The following is a 21080-nucleotide window of genomic DNA, read 5'->3' as shown; positions in this document are numbered from 1 at the left end:
ACTGTTGTGAGCCGCCCCGAGTCTGCGGAGAGGGGCGGCATACAAATCTAATTAATAATAATAATAATAATAATAATAATAATAATAATAATAATAATAATAATAATAATTTGGATTATTTAAAAGAGGAATTTCATTAAAGTAACTCTTTACAGACAGGATTTTTCTAGAACAAGATTTCAAAGTGATCCAAATGGACCGTGATTTTTGTGGTTTAGAGTCTGAATCTTGTATAGTGTAGCATTTAGATTTTTCTGGATGTTACATTTCTCCTCGCCAGAAAAGAAATCCTTAAAATGCTTACACATGCTTATTTTAAGCAGAAATATATTTTTAAATGCTAATGTTGAGAATGTGTTCTGAGAAAATACATTAGAATTCATAGTCAAGTCTAAACTTACAATTTCAGACAACAGGTTATCAGGAAAATTGATTCAAAAATAAATATTTGCAGAACTGATAGTAGCTGACTTCGTATTTTCATTTTGTCATGTCTTGGAAAAGCAATAACCAACATAACACTGAATCATAAATCATTGTTAAACACTATGGCTAGGTGCATCTAGCATTTCAAGTTAAAATGAACTAAGTCAAATTTTGGAATAGCACAATGTAAGAATCAAATCAGTCTCAAAACTGAACAATATTCCCAACCCTATATTTTTTAAAAACAGACATTTTCTACTGAGATCACTGAAGCTTTTTATTTTATTTTATTTTCTTGGCTATATAGAGGATACAAATGACTCGGAGGCAGTCTGTGGGACGTGGACTCCAACTAACTCCAGGCATAGGTGGCATGGTAAGTAATTCCCATTTCTAAATACATCATTTGTATCTTACCTGTGTTACGGCAGGCCTTTAATTTACTGATCTGTTTCTCTGCACTGGGAAGGCAGAAATGTTCTTTGAAACAAGTTCCATTTTGGTTGAAGATTAAATAGTACGTGCTTGATTAAAAATAATGCAATAGGTTTTGTAATAAAGACATGCCCATCCAGTCCAATTGAAAATGGTCTGGGGATAAATACTGCAGCAAATACTCCCATTCCCAAGTGGACTACAGTGGGGCTTCCTCCCTGATGGAATTTAGAGGATTTCTCACCACTGAAATAATCTATTCCTCTTTCATTGAGATGGCATTGTTTGTCTGCCTGTACAATTTATTTTGTTACTTACCTTTGATAAAACTATATCAGTGATGGCGAGCCTTTTTTCCCTCGGCTGCTGAAAGTGTGTGCGCGTGCACTGTCATACGTTTGCCCGCAATGCCCACATCCATAATGCAATGCCCCTCCCACACGTCACGTCCCTGCACTTGCGTGCGTGACCCACCGCACATGTGCATGTGACACACACACAAGTGTTTTGGCATCATATTTCAAAACAGCGGTGGGAGAGGGGAAAATTCCTCACATCCCCAAACAAAGGGGGGGGAGCCTCCTTTCCCCAAGTGGTGCTATTGGGGGGGGGGGGAGCCTCCTTTCCTCAAATTAAGCTGGGGGGGGGGGAGGGAGGAAAGCCTTGCATACCCGAACAGCACTGGGTTGAAACCTCCAGAGATCTGGGAAGGAACGGGTGGAATTCAGCATGAAATCAGTACACTGATTCTTCAACTGAAACATTTTAGTTATAGAATAGAATACAATTCTTTATTGGACACACAGGAAATTTGTCTTTGGTGCATATGCTCTCAGTTTACATAAAAGAAAAGATACATTTGTCCAGAATCATGAAGTATAACACTTAATGATTGTCATAGGGGTCAAATTATTAATTATTCCAGAGTTTCCTCAAAGTACTTATTCACTAAGTTGTTCAGTAATCCAAAGCAGAGACTCTGCATATTTATAAAAGTAATGTAGCCTTTTAACAATTTGTTGGGGGGGGGGGGGCGGCGCATGGTATGACAGATGCTACTTTTAAAGGAAAACAATGCCAATAGCTGTTAATATGTCTTTCTAGCAGCAGCATTTTTTTGACGATGAAGACCGGACAGTTCCAAGCACTCCAACATTGGTCGTACCACATCGTACAGATGGATTCGCAGAAGCAATTCAGTAAGTGGATTCTGACCAACAAAAGACCAGCAAGCCTTTTAAATACCTCAGAATGTATGGATTTCTTCATTTGGTATACAGTGATCCCTCGATTATCGCGAGGGTTTCGTTCCAAGACCCCTCGCGATAATCGATTTTTCGCGATATAGTGGTGCGGAAGTAAAAACACCATCTGCGCATGCGCGCCCTTTTTTTCCATGGCCGCGCATGTGCAGATGGTGTTTTTACTTCCGCACCTGGGAAGACCCAGGGAAGGTTCCTTCCGCCGCCCAGCAGCTGATCTGCTCAGCAGCGCCGCAGCAGCGAGGAGCTGAAGATGGGGGTTTCCCCTTTGCGTGGGCGGCGGGGAAGACCCAGGGAAGGTTCCTTCGGCCGCCCAGCAGCTGATCTGCTCGGCAGCGCCGCAGCAGCGAGGAGCCGAAGATCCGGGTTTCCCCGCCGCCCACGCAAAGGGGAAACCCGGATCTTCGGCTCCTCGCTGCTGCGGCGCTGCCGAGCAGATCAGCTGCTGGGCGGCCGAAGGAACCTTCCCTGGGTCTTCCCCGCCGCCCACGCGCCGCTCGAGAGCAAGAGGGGGAGAGATAGAGAAAGAGAGAGAAGGAAAGAAAGAGATGAGAGAGGGAGGAAGAGAGTGTGAGAGAGGAAGAAGCAAGATAGAGAAAGAGAGAGAGAAAGAAAGATGAGAAAGGAAGAGAGTGACGTCATCGGGTGGGAAAATATTTTTAATTAATATTTTTTGAAAAATCGCGATATAGCGTTTCGCGAAGATCGAGATCGCGAAAATCGAGGGATCACTGTATATTAATTCTATCTCTTACATATTTGTTGGTTCAATTTGTATAGCCATTCATGTTACATACATGACTCATGGAAAAACAGAAACACAACCAAAGTCGTAATGATGACAAATATTTAAAAGCAACAAAAGCTATTAAACCACAGGACTCCAGTATTGAAAACCTTATTGAAATATATTTTCAGTTGCCAAAAATAATTTACTGTAACTGCTATAATTTACTGTAACTGCTATAATTTCAATTTTTTTCTACCTCACACAGTGATGTAGAATTAGTTACTCATTAGTAACTAATTAGCAACTAACTCATCAGATGAATAAAACAGAATGTAATCTGTCTTCCAGCTCTCCTCAGGTTGCTGGAGTTCCTCGGTTCAGGTTTGGACCTCCTGAAGATATGCCGCAAACCTCTGGCCAATCAGATCTTGGTCAACTTGCATCACAAGGAGGTACAGATATCTGCACTTTTGTTTCTCTTTTATAAATTTAGATGTTGTTTTATTTTGTTCTGTTCTGTTCAAGTCACTGTTGACTCTTAGTGACCTTCTGGAAAAGCCCCTGCAGTTTTCTTGACAAGATTTCAGAAATGATTTGCTAACTTCTTAGGCCTGACAGAGAGTGACCAACCCAAAGTCACCCATCTGGCTTTGCTCTTAGTCTCCTAGTTTCTTGCCTTATGCTTTAACCACTATATCAAAATGGCTCCCTTTATTTTTAGTACGCAGCATTAAATGTAAGTTAAAAAGAAATCAAACTGGAGAACCTTCTGCTACCATTCTAAGAGAGAAGTGCAAATAAATGCAAATGTGAAAAAAAAACCCTGATACCACTTTTTAGATCATTTACTGCCTTTTTAAAAGGACATATCCACACATTCCTCTACATTCGGTTAGGATTTGCACTAAGCAAATTCTATAAATCATTCATATGATATGGATATCAAATATAAATGGATATGAGACCGGTGAAATTCAACAAAAAATTCCCTAATGATTCTGTGGGCATGGTTTGGTGGGCATGGCAGGGGAAAGATACTGCAAAATCTCCATTCTCACCCCACTCCAGGGGGAAGGATATTGCAAAATTCCCATTCCATCCCCATTCCCACCCCACTTCTGGGGGAAGCATATTGCAAAATCTCCATTTCCTCTCCACTCCTGGGAGAAGGATATTGCAAAATCACAATTCCTTCCTCACTGCTGGGGGAAGGATATTGCAAAATCTCCATTCCCACCCCAGTCTTAGGCCAGCCAGAGGTGGTATTTGCCGGTTCCCTGAGCTACTCAACATTTCCGCTACTAGTTCTCCAGAACCTGTCAGAACCTGCTGAATTTCACCCCTGCTGTGAGAGTTCATATCCATCAAAATGAACTTTAGATTGCTAGTTATATTTTTTAATTAAAATTTTTGCATAATGAAAGTACACAAGGCAAAACAAACATAGAACACAAAAAAGGTGTTCTATACATCTCCTTTCTGTATCAAAAGTTGTTCTCGGAGCTTTAAATCTTGAATCTTATATCAAATACCTATACATTTACAACATTTCTAAGATATTCTTTACACACCCTACTTATTTATTATTTATCATTGTATTCCATTCACTTTATTACTTCAATTTTAGATTATTCTTTCCATTTACATATAATTTAGTTTAATATATTGTTTCTTTTTTCTAACCAGTTGTAGAATTTGTCCCATATTATGAAATACTCTGATTCTTCCTGCCCTTTTAACCTTCTTGTCATCATGTCCATCTCTGTACATTCAATACATTTTCCAATTACCACTTCTTCTTTGGAGATTACTTCACTTTTCCATTGCTGTCCAAAGGCTATTCTCGCTGCCATTAATATATGTACAATTAAATATTGAATTTCTTTTTTTTTTTTAAGAGAGAAAATACCTAATAAAAATAATTCTGGAGTTTTTTCAATCGCATTAGTCGTAATTTCTTTCAATCATTTTGCAACTGTATTACAATAATTTTTGGCTTTGGAACATGTCCACCATTGGTGGTAGAATGTCCCATTTTCATTTCTGCACTTCCAACATCTTGGTTGTACATTTGGGTTCATTGCTACTTTTAATTGTTACATTAACCCCAATATCTTTTTTTTAAAAGTCCAAATGGTTTCTCAGATAAATTCTGTTTTTTCAAAGTTTAGGTGAGTTTTGAATTGCTTTTAAAAAAAGGGCTTTTCTATTAAGGTACCATAGGATCAAATGTTTTCTTGGTTGAATATTGTGCCTTTGAGACGGCATCAAAGTATTTTTTATTATTATTTTCAAATTCCTGATAGGACTAGGAATGTATGAAACACCTCTCTTTCTTGCCCATGAAGAAGAATCAGGAGGTCGAAGTGTCCCAACAACTCCACTACAAGTTGCAGCACCTGGTGAGCTCAGTTTCTTTGGATTATGCATTCCTCATAGTGTCATTAGAGCAGACTGTTTGTTGACAGAAATTGAACTATGTGGTGGGAAACAGATGTTGATGCTTTTCATCCAAAGAAATATTGGCTGGTGGTTCTCAAGTTGAGGTTAAAAACAAAGAAATATGTGTAAGTAGAGGAGCAAGGTATCTGTGAGGCTAAATTCCTTACGATCTTGAACAAAGAATCCTTTATTTTTCAGGGAGCATTAAGGGCATTTTTGGAAAAAGCAAAAGCAAAAATCATAAAATATTAACTAATTTCTAGAAAAGTTATATTAAAGTATAAAAATTTATTATCACATAACAAAAAGTATAGTTTATGACATTCTAGTTTCCTCCACTACCTCTGATGCTGTTTCTATTCAAAAATAGATATCTCTTTTTCACGTAAAATCCCACAAATCACTAATTCATACTGATCCTCTCTCCTGCCTCCAAATCAATTCAATATAATTCAATATACAATTCAATCTTGGTCACTTCAAGGAAGGCAGAAGGCCATTTCTTTAAAACCGGAGTTCTTTTAAGCACAGACGACTATTTTTCTATAATTACACATATCCTGAAAGCAGTAAATGTGTTTTTGTTGCATTTGTAATACAGGGATAAGCAATTTTGGGGAAGCTAGGTTCATTTTTATCTTTTTAAGAGAATCCATGGTGGGTGGTGTGAAATTTGAGCGTGCTGGGCTTAGTTTGAGTGCAATATTATGCCTTTTCAGGGACTTGGTAAGATGCTACACTATAGGTATTTAACAATAGGAGCTAGAGAAGTGCAAAGGCAGTTGGTAGATTTAATATTTTGATGCTGCCAATTGTTCTGACTGGTATTCTAATTTCAAAATTTGGGGGGGTGGGGGGTTATTACAGCATTTGGTGTGATGGAGAGAGAGAAAGTGTCATCTTCTTGGAGAGGTTTGGCTTACATTCTGTTCTCCTCCCCACCCCCTTCTATTTCCAGTGTCTGTATTTACTGAAAGCACCTCTGCTGATGCTTCCGAGCATGCCTCCCAATCTGTTCCAATGGTTACAACTTCCACTGGTAACTTATCAACCACTTCAGAATCTGGAACAGGTGATGATGGCGATGAGGTTTTTGTGGAGGCAGAATCAGAAGGGTAAGCTTTCAGTTTTGGTTGGAAGGTTTCAGTTGGCTAAGATCAGGGGGTTTTTTGTCTGCAAATGACCTGAACAAGATGGGTACCATCTAAGTGAAATGTTGATGTTCTGATCATTCATTACCTACCACTGAATCTTGTATTTTTAAAACAAACAATATGGTGGTTTGACCTTCCACAATATCCCAATGTCTCCTAATATACTCTTAACATATGTTTGGACTTGGTTCTGGACTTGGTTCTCTACTTCCCAGTCTGAGAGCACTCTTAATCCCAATCTGTTTGGATAGGAGGTTTTGTGCCATAATAGATGGACAGAATTGCAATCGTACTTTCCTGGCCGGAATGACTTGCATCTGGACCTGCATCCTGCCAATTATTTATTAGTAGTAGTCTTTATGAATTGCTTTTCCTTTTTGATCCCTCTGCAGGAACATAGTCCTTATATAAAATTGCTAGATGGTTCCAGGAAGTGATTTGCAAGTTCACCAAGTTCATAATAGAAAATAGCATCAATAGCATTCTAATTCAGACTAGTTCTATTCTGATATTGGGGATATCGAAACTTTCCAACAGATAAAATTAGGAAACACCAGTAAATTATTTGGAGACATTTCTATGCACTGGAGTGATTTTTTTCCCTTTTATTCCAACTTTGTTGCAAAGGCTAAGTGTAGTTAATTCTTGATAATGGCATACTTTTTAAATTGATCACAATCTGGCTATAGAGCCAATTGAAGTAGTTTTGATAGATGGATTCAATAACCTCATTGCTAAGTTTTCCCAGTGTTGTTTTCCAGTTGAACTTTTTGCAAAACCGATTACATTTTCTTGGAACAAAGCATCATTATTATTTTGCTCAATTGTAGTACAGTAAAAATCAGCAGAGAACTGAGACAGAGCTGAGAAAACCAGTGAGAGAATCACTTCTATGCTTCTATTTTTTCTTGCTCCATCATTAAAGGGAACAATTTTTCCAAAATAAAAGCCTCCATACTAGTTCTCACAGATATGGTAACTGTTACTTTACTAGAACAATAAAGATGAAATTCAAGTTTCACCTGAATATGTGCCATCGCTAGGTGTGGGGAAACATAAACTATAGGCTGCTTTCAGAGTTAGGGTTTCATAGTTTTCTGAGTAAAATTAAGCTATTTCAGAGGGCCTTAAAAACCTGGCTGTTCCCCAGGGCTCTGAGATAGGCTAGTTGAGGCCTGTTATGGAATGTATTTGTATATATGTGTTGTTATTGACATTTCTTCCCTTTGCATCGCTTTTGTTCTAGAATTTCTTCAGAGGTAGGTCTAGACATTGACAGCCAGCAAGAGGAGGAATCATCTCAAACTCCTGATGAATCAGATCTTCCTTCTACCAGTCAAGATCCTCCTTCCAGTTCATCTGCAGGTATATATAACTCCCATCAAATCATAGATCTAGAGAACCATCATTTGAAGTACAGGTAGTCCCCACTTAAACACTGGAAGTTATGATGGAGCCTCCAAAAGCTACTTAGGATCCAGTTCTGGAGGTCCAATGGCTGCACATATCTCAGCAGTCACATGACTGCATTTCAGGTGCTTGTCAACTGGCTCATCTATATGGCCGGTTACCACGTTTGAGTTCAATATGATTGTGATTTAGGAATGTTTTGCCAGTTTCCAACCAAAAAACCCACCACCACTCATGGGAATATATGGATTCACTTAATTATGGCATTCATTTAATGACTAACACAAAAAACATAAAGCTGGGTCTGGTCAGGTTGGATGCCTTGACTTAATAACTGTCATGACTCATGATGGAAATTTTGGTCTACCTTATGAAACTAAATTGAGGACTACATACACTTGTGAATTTTCTTTGATGTGGGACATCAAACAAAGAATAATTTAGCCCCTTGATGGTTTTGTATTTTCCACCATTTCAGCTTTTATTGTAGAAAAGATTGCAGTCTGTAGATATGAAAAGGAAAGATTCTCACTAATCATTCTCTGCCACTTTAAGATCCATTTGTGCATGAACTCTGGTCATCAATTCTCTAAATTTTGAAGAAACACTTAAAAAAAAAAGTATACAGGAATTATGCTTGTATTTTCCTTCATTGAAGTTCCATACAAAAATAACAATTCATCTGGTCTACAAAGTTGCATGTAATAAAAAAAATCTGCCACTTATTTCTAGTTGAAGATTTTATTTGTTATACCCACACAGTCCTGCAGTACAAAAATCAAGAATAATACTTCTATTACCATGAAAAAAATGGATACCTCACTATTTCTTTTCCAGATACAAGCAGCAATCATCCCAAACCCTTCCGACGTGTTAGGCTTCAGCCTCCAACCTTAAGGGCTGGAGTTCGTGGTCGTCAGTTTAATAGACACAGGGGTGAGTATATTTCAATCTCAATGGGCCTTAAATAAGTTACATTACTTACTGTTGAGTAAAGTTAAGTATCCATACAGAGTAGAAATTTTGAAATACTGTATGTAGGATTCTGACCTCTGCTAGCTTATATATGGTAAGAGAAGGAATAACAGATCTTGGGGTCAGAGTGAAAAGAAGGATCAGCCTGGAATCCCTCCATAGCCACAAGCAAACTTGGTCTAATTCCCCTTAAATGCCATTGACCATTATCTAATTTATGCAGGTGCTGACCCTTAATTGAGAAGACTCCTTGGTAAATCAGCTTAATCGAACCTTCATATTCATGCTTTAAATGTATATACCAATTGAGCGAGTTGTTTACAAAGAAAATGAAAACATTTAAAGAAGATGAAGAATAGTGTAGTAAAGAAAAGGAGTGGTTCAGTGGTTAGAGTGCAGCACCGCAGGCTACTTCAGCTAACTGATAAGCTGTAATTCAGCAGTTCAAAACTTACCATTGGCTCAAGATTGACTCAGCCTTTTATCTTTCTGAAGTGGGTTAAATGAGGACGCAGATTGTTGGGGCAATATGCTGATTCGGTAAACCACTTAGAGAGGGTTGTAAAAGCACTGTGAAGCGGTATATAAGTCTAAATGATATTGCTATTGCTATATGATTCAAAAGTAAATACCCCTCAAATAATAGCAATAGCATTTAGACGTGTATATGATTCATAGTGCTTTTACAGTCCTCTCTAAGTGGTTTACAGAGTCAGCATATTGCCCCCAACAGTCTGGGTCCTCACCTTTGAAGGATTGAAGGCTGAGTCAACCTTGAGCCGGTGAGATTTGAACTGCCAAATTGCAGTTATCAGTCAGCTGAAGTAGCCTGCAGTGCTGCATTCTAAAATACATTATTAGATGGACAATAAAAGAAAAGGTGAGTTCTAAGCTGAAGCTTTTTTAAAAGTTGAGAATCTTGTTAGAAGCAGCATTTGCTTCTAATATGGATGTTAATTTCACTTAATGGTAACTTGCTGTAATTTCCAGAATTCCTAAAACTTGATCCCATTTTTAGGATTTAGGATATTCCCCATTCAACTTCCAGATCTTGGCTTGATTAAGATAGGTGTAATTGAATAGAATTCTCCAATCCAAATTGAGGATGTGGTGGCTGTTAAGATATTTTGATGATCTTATTTTGATATTTGATTAAACTATCAAGAGGCAAATGAAACAAATATATATATATAACTTGCTGTATCTTTCTTGCAGGTATAACTCATGCAATGGGCGGCAGAGGAGGCCTGAACAGAGGCAATATTAATTAAATGCTGTACAAATTTTGGAAATGGTGTATACGGTTTAGTCTGCCTTTATTTTGCATTAGTATAATAGCTGCCAAGCTTAAAGCAGTCTTTTTTTAAATGTTAAAGAAGGATTGTTGTATGAACATTTGATTTTCTTTTATTAATAAAAACTAGAGAAACTGTCACACAAAAGCATTTCTTTCGGGTTGTTTGAATTTCTAAGTTATTCTTTAGGACACTTGTACCAAGCGTTGGACACAGTTTGCCCAGTTTGCCTTGTAACTGGTCTTGCTATTCTGCTGCCCACATCCAAGCTGTAGTAGTTATCTGAAAGGGAATGGAACAGGAGAACCAGGTTGTTAAATCACACCATACAAGTATTAACAGTTGAAAAACAATTGATCGTGTAAACCCTCAAGATGGGCCTCTCTTTCCATGCAATTTCGGTCATTTGGAAAGAGTAATAAGAAAGTTCCTCCTGTCTTATTGCAAAGGAAACCTTGGTGTCATTCATAGATTCCTCCAGTGGATAGATAGCATCGAGCAATTCAAACGATTGGAACATGAATTGCCTAAGGTATATGGGGGTGAATTTCCAGTTAGACAAAAACTCTAAAAAATTCAGTCATCAAAGCAGGGCAGAGAAGGGGCTTTTACTTATTTTTTGAAATGCATAAGGCAGCTTAAGGTTTCCTTTCAGCACCAGGCTCTTGAACAATAGAGGCTTCCTTCAAAAAGCTCAGGGAAAGAAACCTAGTTTATCAAATAGCTCAGTGATGATGTAACATGCTAGACATTTTAAAGAGGATGGAAGAAACTTCTTGACCATTTTAAACTTGCAAAAAATAAATGCAAGCTCTTCCTACCTCAATGTGAATACTTTTTGTTTTCTACCCAGAATGGACAAAGGCTAGCCAACTATGGTTATTATCTATTGAAATTAATGGTTCTATGGAGAGCAAAATATCCAAGTTCAGTTGCAGCATGATCCATGGGGTTGAATTTAGTATCCTGTATAATCCAGCGCTCTCTTGATTTTATATCTCACACAAAGTCATGTTTTTTTTCTTTTTAATTTGGCCAACTCCTAATTTAAAAAATCCAGTTTTAAAACATCAGTTGCAGGGAAAAATGTTTTACACTATAAAACACTTACTATGCTAAGACACAGTGACTATTAGAAAGTGAACAATAGGACTGTTTTGTTATTTTGAATGGTATAAATGATATAAAGGCATATTTCTAAAGAAAAAAATCACTGTAAGACTAGTAGTTCTAAGCTAAAGAAATAGATAGAGCTGAATTTTTCCACTCTATTTCTTTTCTGAACAGGTGACAACTTTGTTCCTAGATGGTCAGATTAGTAGTTCAACAAAGGTCAGATTAGTAGTTCAACAAAGGAGTTACTCAGAATATTAGGATTGTATACACTAGAAATTCTTTAAAAGCTTTCTGGAAGAAAGTAATGCCTATCCACTTCCATAACTCTGTCAAGAAAATTGCATGGATGTGATTCTCAGGAGTCAAGCCAGACTTGAGAACTTTTACTGAGTTTCTTGATGTTCTTTGTATGCAGCACTTAGCACCCTACGAAAGAATGCAGTTCCATTCACCGAAAAACATTAGTTATCAAGTATACGTTATATATACATACAATAAAAGGGCTGTAAAAATGGCTACTCAGCAATTATTTCATATTTGAAATTCATCTGTTTTTCTGTTTAAATAATTTCTAAAACTGGAGTACTTATTAACATTTTTCATTCGCCTTTCAAAGCTATGTTTTTGTCCAGCAAAAAAAATCCAACATGTGAATTAGCCTCAAATATCTGGCAGCATCTGAAGTGACCATCATAGCTACAACATACCTTTAGCAAATGCATAGTAATCGTATCCATCCCCATTCTCCGCATTAGGAACAGAAATAACAGAATTAAATTCTTTTGGAAATCCTCTCCAGTATGAGGTAATTTTAACCTCTGGCTGCAGTACTCCTGTAAACACAAAACAATCTCTCTTGAAATTATGATGATGATATAAAACCATTCAGAAGGTATTTTAATGGCATACAAGCCCTGTAGTAAAATGTTTAAAGAGCAAGATACGTATAATCAACCGCTATATAAGGCTGCTTCATTTGGAGCTTATTTTTGGAGCTGTAGCATTGCGCAACCCAATTAACCATAGCCTCTAAAAAAGGGGGGAAAAGGACCATGCCTGTCGTATGATGGGTGATCCGAATGACTGGGTATCGCCTTATCTGGATGCTTCGGAAGATCTGACGAGATTGTACGGCACGTCCAAAGCGCCTCTGCCTCAGAACCACAGTCTTTGGTTTATAAGCTGGATAATTCACAGTTACCACTTTCTTCTTACACTTCTTTGGTTTTTGCTTGTAGATATATTGTTGAACGTTGCCACCTACAGTATAAAAGTAATGCAATAAAACCTAGTTTTTAAAGATCTAGCATAACAACTGATTACATTTCACAAATGACATAGATTGTAGGAAATTAAATATACAAATTTAACTGCCTTGCCCTAACTGCATGGCATTGGACCAGATTACCTCCGGAACCGCCTGCTACCGCACGAATCCCAGCGACCGATAAGGTCCCACAGAGTTGGCCTTCTCCGGGTCCCGTCGACTAAACAATGTCGTTTGGCGGGCCCCAGGGGAAGAGCCTTCTCTGTGGCGGTCCTGGCCCTCTGGAACCAACTCCCCCCGGAGATTAGAACTGCCCCCACCCTCCCTGTCTTTCGTAAACTACTCAAGACTCATTTATACCGCCAGGCATGGGGGAGTTGAGATAGCTCTTCCCCCAAGGCCATTACAAGTTATGCATGGTATGTTTGTGTGTATGTTTGGTTTTATAATAGGGGTTTTTAGTTGTTTTTTATTATTGGATTGTACATGTTGTGTTTATTATTGTTAGCCCCCCCGAGTCTGCGGAGAGGGGCGGCATACAAATCCAATAAATAATAATAATAATAATTATTATTATTATTATTATTATTATTATTATTATTATTATTATTACTTATTATTCAGTGGATTTGTACATTACTGTGTTGACTTGAGGGAGGTGCCTGGATGGAAATGTTGCTTCTTGTAGCTAAACTGGTAAATGAACGAGGTGGTCCATTAAATCAAAAAGGAGTAAGTATCCTACAGCTACTTTGAATTCAAGAATAACTGTGACATGAAGACAGTATTGTTTTTATGTGATAGAATGAATGCAGGTAAAGAAACCAAATAATATATTTGATAAGAGGAAGGAGCTTAACAGTATTAAACAATAACCAGACTTAAAAATACATATTTAAATTGTTAAAGATATAGCCATTTAAACTCATGATAAATGAGAATAAAGTAACACCATTTTTTTAAGTTTTAGGTTTGTTTTTTAATCAGAATGCTACAGATGCTACTTTAACATTTTCCCACATGCATGAAATGTCTAATACTCATTTGAAACTGACTGCTACTATGCACCCTCCCATCGCTTCCATTTGAAGCTACTTCTTTCTTGCTGATTTAATCAAATCACTTATTTGACTTAAGCATCGAAGATTGTCGTTTTGTGCTGAATGATAGCTCTACCAGCAAGAGAAAGAAGCCCACAATGTAATATTGTTCAAAGAAATCAGCTTCATTCCTCAGGTTGTAACCACACTTTCCCACTGAGTCCTCTGTATTGCCCCATTGTGATGCAGGGATGCTCCTAGGAGAGGGCAGAAAAACATCAGGAGCAAATAAATGTCAAGTGTTATAAATTCCCAGCAGGAATATTTGGGAAGGTCATCCCACTGCACTGCTAAAAATCCCACTGAAGGTGCAGCCACCTTTATTGGGCAGAAGCCCTATAAGAAAATGATGGAGGCAAATGATCACTTTAATTACCTTTGCCACCGGTTTGCATTGCGACATTTCGCATATGTCCTCTGATGCAATTTCCCTTTTGTGCATGCTCTGAAAGGGGATTCAACCCGAAACACAACTGAGGAGCTGATCAGTTGTGCTTCGTGCGAAGAAATAAAGGTCAGTTTTAACCCGGGGTGGGCAGGAGTGCTTTTTTTTCACAGCACACAAAGAAAAGAAGCCAACCAAACACAGTAAAATTGGGTTCAAATGCAGAAAAAAAGATGGTGGTGGGCACAGACAGAACTGGATCATTATGCCAGTAGTATATCAGTGGGTGGCTAAAAGTTTGGGAGATCTGGTCTGAACTGGGAGGAACCCACCCCTGTCACAATGGCAAAAGCATCAATTCAAACTACACATGGGAAAAAACAGTGGTAAACCACTCCAGTATTTTTACCAAGGTGACCACACAGATAGAAAATATAAAAGGATTTACCACTTCTTGAATGCATTTGATAGGCACAACAGACTTACCTTCTTTGAAAAAATGTACAGATTCTGGCCTGCTTCTGTAGTGAGCCACCGAAAGACTTCCCGTAATTTTTCCATTCAGTCCTCCGAATCCTTTTATAATCAGTTTAGGATAGCCAGTATCCATTACATCATTGGTGAAGCGCCAGTATTGGGCCCCCTGAAAAGTGCAATGCTAGCTGAAGTTAAACAAACACCTAAAGCCTATGTTACATTAGATTCTGATGCAACTTGTAATTCGTTCATGAAGAAATGTAACAAGGGGCTTGAAAGATTTTTCTTCTATAGAGAAAAACATGGTCGCATAGCGTAAAAAAACAACTACTGGGATTTATTTTATTTATTTATTTATTTATTTGTCCAAACATTTAACAGGATAACAGGTCCATACATAAACATAAACAAAAGCAAAGTAGGTATAGGTAAATCTGGACAACAGGATAATAGGACAGGGATGGTAGGCATGATGGTGTGCTTATTCATGCTCCTTACAGATAGACCTTTTAGGAATGGGATGAGATTGACTGTAGACAGTCTAAGGTTAAAGTTTTGGGGGTTTGGGGAAGAAACTACAGAGTCAGGTAGTGCATTCCAGGCATTGATCACTCTTGCTGAAGTCGTATTTTCTGAAGTCGAGTTTCGAGGGGTTTACATTGAGTTTGAATCTTTTGTGCAGATGTGTTTTTGTGATTGAAGCTGGAATAGTCATTCACAGGTATGACATTGTGGTAGAAGATTTTATGAATTACATTATTATTATTATTTTATTATTATTTATTAGATTTGTATGCCGCCCCTCTCTGGAGACTGGGAGCGGCTCACAACAGCAAAACACAGTACAAATCTAATGATTGAAAACAGTTAAAACCCTTAATATAAAACAATCATACATCCCAAACAAACCGTACATAAAACGGAACGGCCAGGGGGAAATCAATTTCCCCATGACTGATGACAGAGGTGGGTTTTAAGGAGTTTGTGAAAGGCAGGTATGGCGGGGGCAATCTTGATCTCCGGGGGGAGTTGATTCCAGAGGGTCAGGGCCACCATAGAGAAGGCTCTTCCCCTGAGTCCCACCGGACGACATTGTTTCGTCGACGGGACCCGGAGAAAGCCGACTCTTTGGGACCTAATCGGTTGCTGGGATTCATGCGGCAGAAGGCAATCCCGGAGGTATTCTGGTCCGATGCCATGAAGGGCTTTATAAGGCATAACCAACACTTTGAATTGTGACCCGAAACTGATTGGCAACCAATGCAGACTGGGAAAGCCCATGATTGCTCTCGCAGTTGCATTCAGCACGAACTGAAGTTTCCGAACATTCTTCAAAGGTAGCCCCATGTAGAGAGCATTACAGTAGTCGAGCCTCGAGGTGATGAAGGCATGAGTGACTGTGAGCAGTGACTCCCGGTCCAGATAAGGCTGCGACTGGTGCACCAGGCGAACCTGGGCAAATGCCCCCCTCGCCACAGCCAAAAGATGGTTCTCTAACATTAGCTGTGAATCGAGGACGCCCAAGTTGTGGACCCTCTCTGAGGGGTTAGTAATTCCCCCCCCCAGGGTAATGGACGAATAGATGTCATTGTCCTTGGGAGGCAAAACCCACAGCCACTCCATCTTATCAGGGTTGAGTTTGAGTCTGTTGACACCCATCCAGACCCTAACAGCCTCCAGGCACTGGCACATCACTTCCACTGCTTTGTTGACTGGACATGGGGTGGAGATGTACAACTGGGTATCATCAGCATACTGATGATACCTCAGACCATGCCTCTGGATGATCTTGCCCAGCGGTTTCATGTAGATATTAAATAGCAGGGGGGAGAGGACCGACCCCTGAGGCACCCCACAAGGGAGAGACCTCGGGGTCGACCACTGACCCCCCACTAACACCGACTGCGACCGACCAGAGAGGTGGGAATAGAACCACTGAAGAACAGTGCCTCCCACTCCCAACCCCTCCAGCCGGCGCAGAAGGATACCATGGTCAATGGTATCAAAAGCTGCTGAGAGGTCAAGGAGCACCAGGAAAGAGGGTAAACCCCTGTCCCGGGCCCCCCAGAGATGATCCATCAACGCAACCAAAGCAATTTCCGTGCTGTAACCGGGCCTGAAACCCGACTGCTGGGGACCTAGATAATCGGCTTCTTCCAAGGACCGCTGGAGCTGGAGCACCACCACCTTCTCGACAACCTTCCCCATAAAGGGAAGGTTGGAGACTCGACGATAGTTATTAAGTATGGCTGGGTCCAGGGAAGGCTTCTTGAGGAGGGGGCGTACAAGTGCCTCCTTATAGGGTGCTGGAATGGACCCACTCTCCAAGGAAGCATTGACAATCTCCTGGACCCAGCTCCGTGTCACCTCCCTGCTGGCCGAAACCAGCCAGGAGGGACACGGATCCAGTAAGCAGGTGGCGGAACTCACAGCTCCAATGGCCTAGTCCACTTCATCAGGTGTCACCAGATCAAACTCTTCCAAGACAGGTGGACAAATACATGCCCCAGTCACCTCGACTGACTCATTGTCAGTCGACTCTGCTTTCCAATTGGAATCGAGGTCAGCCCGGATCCGAGCGATTTTATCAGCGAAAAATGAGTTAAAGTCCTCGGCACTATGCAAGGGCTCCCCAACTCCCCCCTGGTTAAGAAGGGAGCGGGTCATCCTAAACAGAGCGGCCGGGCGAGATTCCATTGATGCAATCAAGGCGGCATGGTACGGGCATCTTGTCGCCTTGAGCGCCACTTTGTAAGTCTTAATATGAGCTCTTACAAGTGTTTGATCGGATTCAGACTTACTCTTCCTCCATCGCTTCTCTAGACGTCTCTTCTGGCGTTTCAACTCCCGGAGCTCCTCGTTGAACCATAGGGCTCTACAGGGTCTAGTGCCACGGAGAGGTCGCAACGGTGCAATCCGTTCGAGAGCCTCGGCTGCAGCCTTGTTCCAGGCCTCAGCAAGAGACTCTGCCGAACTGTGGATGAGTGTATCTGGAATAACCCCAAGCGTCCTCTGAAAGCCCTCTGGGTCCATCAGGCGTCTGGGGCGGAACTTCTTAATTGGTTCCGCCTCCCTGCGGGGAAGGATTGGAGCCAGGAAGTTAAGCCGCAGTAGAAAATGATCTGACCATGACAAAGGCAGCACTTCTAAGCCCCTTAGTCTCAGATCATTACTCAACTGCTCAGAGAGGAATATCATGTCGGGTGCGTGCCCCCCCCCTCATGATTTATCTACCATGCATATAGATTTGCACCAAACCATACATGCTTTTGTTTTTTTAACTAAAACTTTAACTAAGGACTCTTAAGTGTATCTTACATGCAGTGAAGGGCTACCAAAATTTTTACTACCACACTGTGGGCATGGTTTATGCAGGATGCACTGCATTTTCTTTCAACATCTTTCATTGCAAATTGAATGTTTTGGCATGGAGCTCCATTTTTGCTATCCCACTGTGTTCCCCCCCTCCCCCCCAGTCCGGGAAGTAGCCCACCCCTGCTTACATGATAAGTGGTTGAACTTCTCCATTGCTGGTAATGAGGACTAGTTTGATTGGCATCTCACCAAGAAAATTCTTTTAAATTTTTCCTGTTTCTCAGGACATGAATTACCGGTATTTATTTATTTGTTTTTGATTTGTGCCAAGATCATATATGTTCATGCATAAGCCAGACCCATGATTTCTCTAGCAAAGCCAATTCTTTTGATGTCTTCAAAAGAAAATCTGATAATTTTTAACACGTTGCATATAATATAAATGAAGTGTGGTGGGTTTACTTGATCATCTTCTGTTGAACAACAATATCTTGTTTTCTGTTGTTTCATGTAACATTTCAGATTTTTTTTAAAAAAATACACTGCACAGTCTTTCCATTTCTTAACTCTTATGGTACTAAGACTCACATTGTGGAAACGAAATATGACTTACCTTGAAAAAGAAGGTTTTGCCATCACAGTTACATCTGGAGAACACTGTGTCAATGGGGGAAGGGATATGCCATCCCTCGGAGATTTTACGAGGTTGAGGGGAGGGTGAGCCTGTTCCATTTAGCAGCCAGTAGTAATGACCTGCAAAGCCAAATAACTGTTAGTGTTACAGAAAGAGAAACAATATATTAATACTCAACCATGAGGCTCTTTCAAACAAGGCAGATTTCACACAAAATAGAAATTTGTGACAGGTGAAATGGTGGATGACCCATAGTGGCTTGGGCAACTAGTTTGTAGAATTCTATACAAACTTCACTCGTCCAGCCTCCACTTGCGTTAAACTATTATTTCAAGAGTCGCCAAACAGAGAAGGCTGAGTTTGGGTAGTTTATGAGGATTGTAAATCTTCTCTACCAAAGTTAATGGTTTGTTTCCAAGTTGTTCCAATTCTTGAGAGCTCATTCTGAGAACCAGCATGTGAATATCAGTAGTGGGTTCTAACACCAGTGATGGGTTCCTTCCAATGAAATCCAGAGCAACGCACTGGTAGGAACCCACTGATGACACATTTTTTGTCAATTTTTTCCCAGGATCTCCATGTCGGAAGAAATCCTCCCGCCCACCGTCATCTTAATGCCGACCTTTATTCTTTGTCTGAAGCACAGCTGAGAAGTTCCTTTGTTGTGTTTTGGCTTGTAGTCTGGTCCTGAGAGTGTGGGGAAATGAAATTGTGCAGTGGGATGCGTGCCTGGATGCGCACCGGTAGCAAAATTGAACTGGAACTAGCCTTAGTCTAAACCTGATTACTATTGGTTCGTGTGCATGCTTTTGCACATGCGCAGAAGCATCCCAGGTGGGTGGGCGGAGCCTCTTGCCACCGCCACTACCAATTTGCAAAACCAGGCCAAACTGGGAGCAACTCAACGATTGTGAATATATCTCCTGATGAAGTTAGAGAAGGTCCACCAACCACCATATAACTTCACCCTGATATGTGGATGAAATGTTCATAACAAAATGCATATTTTAATCTGTAATATCTTGTCCAAAATGTAAGCTCTGTTATGTGCGAACTCACCTCTGAACACCGCAAGTGATCCATTTTGTAGAGGGACAATCCCATCTACAGGCTTCTTATTACACAAGTTCATCTCTTCTGGTACATCTAATAAGTAATTAACTTTTTTTAGTTTTAAAATCCAGGTTTTTAATAATAAACATTGTTTATCAAAATGCAATATCAATATAAATATAATTTAAGAGTTGGTGATAATAGATTTAAATAAAAATGAATTCCCAAGCTTTCCATCTCACAGAGAGAGACACACACAGAGAGAGACAGAGAAACAGAGTGTCAGAGAAACAGAAAGAGAGAGAGACAGAGACAGAGACATACGTAATGTTCCTAAAAGTAAAATACAGTACTTTGAATTAAGGTGTAATGCATTGGCTCTTTCACGAAATTTTCAGATAAAGGTTCTTATGGTATATTCTGTTTTTGGAACATACAACTTATATAATTACCAATGTGCTTAATCCAGATACGTTACGTAATTTAAAAGGGCACTGCTTGGTATCTTATTTTCTATAACATTTCAACTTTTTATATTTAGAAAAATATAGCTGGTTTTGTGTCATTAATTCTGTATCAACTGTGGAAATTTGTTGGGAAACTCGGGTGTGGATAGTGAGGTTCCATTTACTTTGTCAAATATTTCCTCTGTCAAACTCTTTCTAATTTGAGAATAAATTAGAAATGGAAAAAAATGCTAAAGAAATATGGCATTCTGGTGAAGCATTAGTTCTCCAAACAGGACCTAAGACACCCACCTAGCTTTCATGCATAAAGGAAGTATAGAATTTACAATCTCCTGTATTATAAACTGATACTTTAATTACTATACCAAACAGGTTCTTTAAATGTATGAGCAGTTACTTAGTTTATTAGTAGTAAATACTTTTTTTAGTCAAAAGGTTTGCCATTTACCATCTTTGTCTTGGATTTACAAAGCTTTCTCCAAGTGAATTTCACACAAGGAAACTCAATGGGGAAGTCAGAAGTTGGAAGTTGCTCCGACTGCTTTTTTACTCACCCTTGCTCATTATGTTTCTCTGTTTAGCTAACGATATATCTCTGAAAGAATGACTGAATGTGTTACGAGTTATCAATAAATAGCTGAAGCCCTTATTAAGCCACTCATTAAATATATATTGCATTTTCAAAAATGCCGCCAAATTTGTTCATCAAAACTAGATCATAACAATAGTTCAGTCACATTAATAGTGTTTATTATTATTATTATTATTATTATTATTATTATTATTATTATTATTTATTGGATTTGTATGCCGCCCCTCTCCGTAGACTCGGGGCGGCTAACAACAGTAATAAAAAACATCATGCAAATCCAATACTAAAAACAACTAAAATACCCTTATTATAAAACTAAACATCCATACAAACAAACATACCATGCATAAATTATAAAGGCTTAGGGGGAAAGAATGTCTCAATTCACCCATGCCTGACAACAGAGGCGGGTTTTAAGGAGCTTACGAAAGGCAAGGAGGGTGGGGGCAATTCTAATCTCTGGGGGGAGTTGATTCCAGAGGGTCGGGGCCGCCACAGAGAAGGCTTTTCCCCTGGGCCCCGCCAAGTTTAGATGCTTAGCTATG

General features: G+C 39.6%; 2 protein-coding genes across 5 annotated transcripts in view; one reads left to right on the top strand and one right to left on the bottom strand.

Annotated features, from left to right (window-relative positions):
• TPR (translocated promoter region, nuclear basket protein) overlaps window positions 1-10276 on the top strand; it is a 73960-nt gene extending 63684 nt beyond the window's left edge. For 2 of the 4 annotated variants that reach the window (XM_070746328.1, XM_070746325.1), the window contains 8 exons: window positions 734-802; window positions 1969-2060; window positions 3202-3305; window positions 5160-5255; window positions 6254-6410; window positions 7696-7814; window positions 8697-8795; window positions 10050-10276. In XM_070746328.1, the coding sequence (XP_070602429.1) occupies window positions 734-802; window positions 1969-2060; window positions 3202-3305; window positions 5160-5255; window positions 6254-6410; window positions 7696-7814; window positions 8697-8795; window positions 10050-10105 (792 nt within the window). In that variant the 3' untranslated portion in view covers window positions 10106-10276. Of the gene's footprint in view, window positions 1-733; window positions 803-1965; window positions 2061-3201; window positions 3306-5159; window positions 5256-6253; window positions 6411-7695; window positions 7815-8696; window positions 8796-10049 lie in introns of all 4 variants that reach the window. The other 2 variants (XM_070746326.1, XM_070746324.1) reach the window with 1 other exon arrangement.
• Window positions 10277-10307: 31 nt separating this feature from the next.
• PRG4 (proteoglycan 4) lies at window positions 10308-20507 on the bottom strand. Its single transcript, XM_070748556.1, has 7 exons — window positions 20498-20507; window positions 19483-19569; window positions 18403-18542; window positions 14484-14640; window positions 12302-12505; window positions 11953-12078; window positions 10308-10411 (listed from the first exon to the last, which is right to left on the bottom strand). Exons 1-7 carry the CDS (start codon window positions 20505-20507, stop codon window positions 10308-10310), a joined length of 828 nt encoding a protein of 275 aa, XP_070604657.1.
• Between the last annotated feature and the right edge of the window lie 573 nt (window positions 20508-21080).

This window comes from Erythrolamprus reginae, chromosome 3 (genome assembly GCF_031021105.1).
Source record: "Erythrolamprus reginae isolate rEryReg1 chromosome 3, rEryReg1.hap1, whole genome shotgun sequence".
In the NCBI taxonomy this organism is placed as follows: domain Eukaryota; kingdom Metazoa; phylum Chordata; class Lepidosauria; order Squamata; family Dipsadidae; genus Erythrolamprus; species Erythrolamprus reginae.
The sequence above is the reverse complement of the archived record's forward strand: the minus strand, read 5'-3'. Positions and strand labels throughout refer to the sequence as shown.

Bases quoted from the DNA above. Each gene is read 5' to 3' on its own strand.
- PRG4 (XM_070748556.1), bottom strand. The intron at 12,506-14,483 runs GTAAGTCTGTTG...TTTATACTGTAG, and splicing joins TGTACATTTTTTCAAAGAAG to GTGGCAACGTTCAACAATAT. The intron at 12,079-12,301 runs GCATGGTCCTTT...TTGTGTTTACAG, and splicing joins GATCACCCATCATACGACAG to GAGTACTGCAGCCAGAGGTT.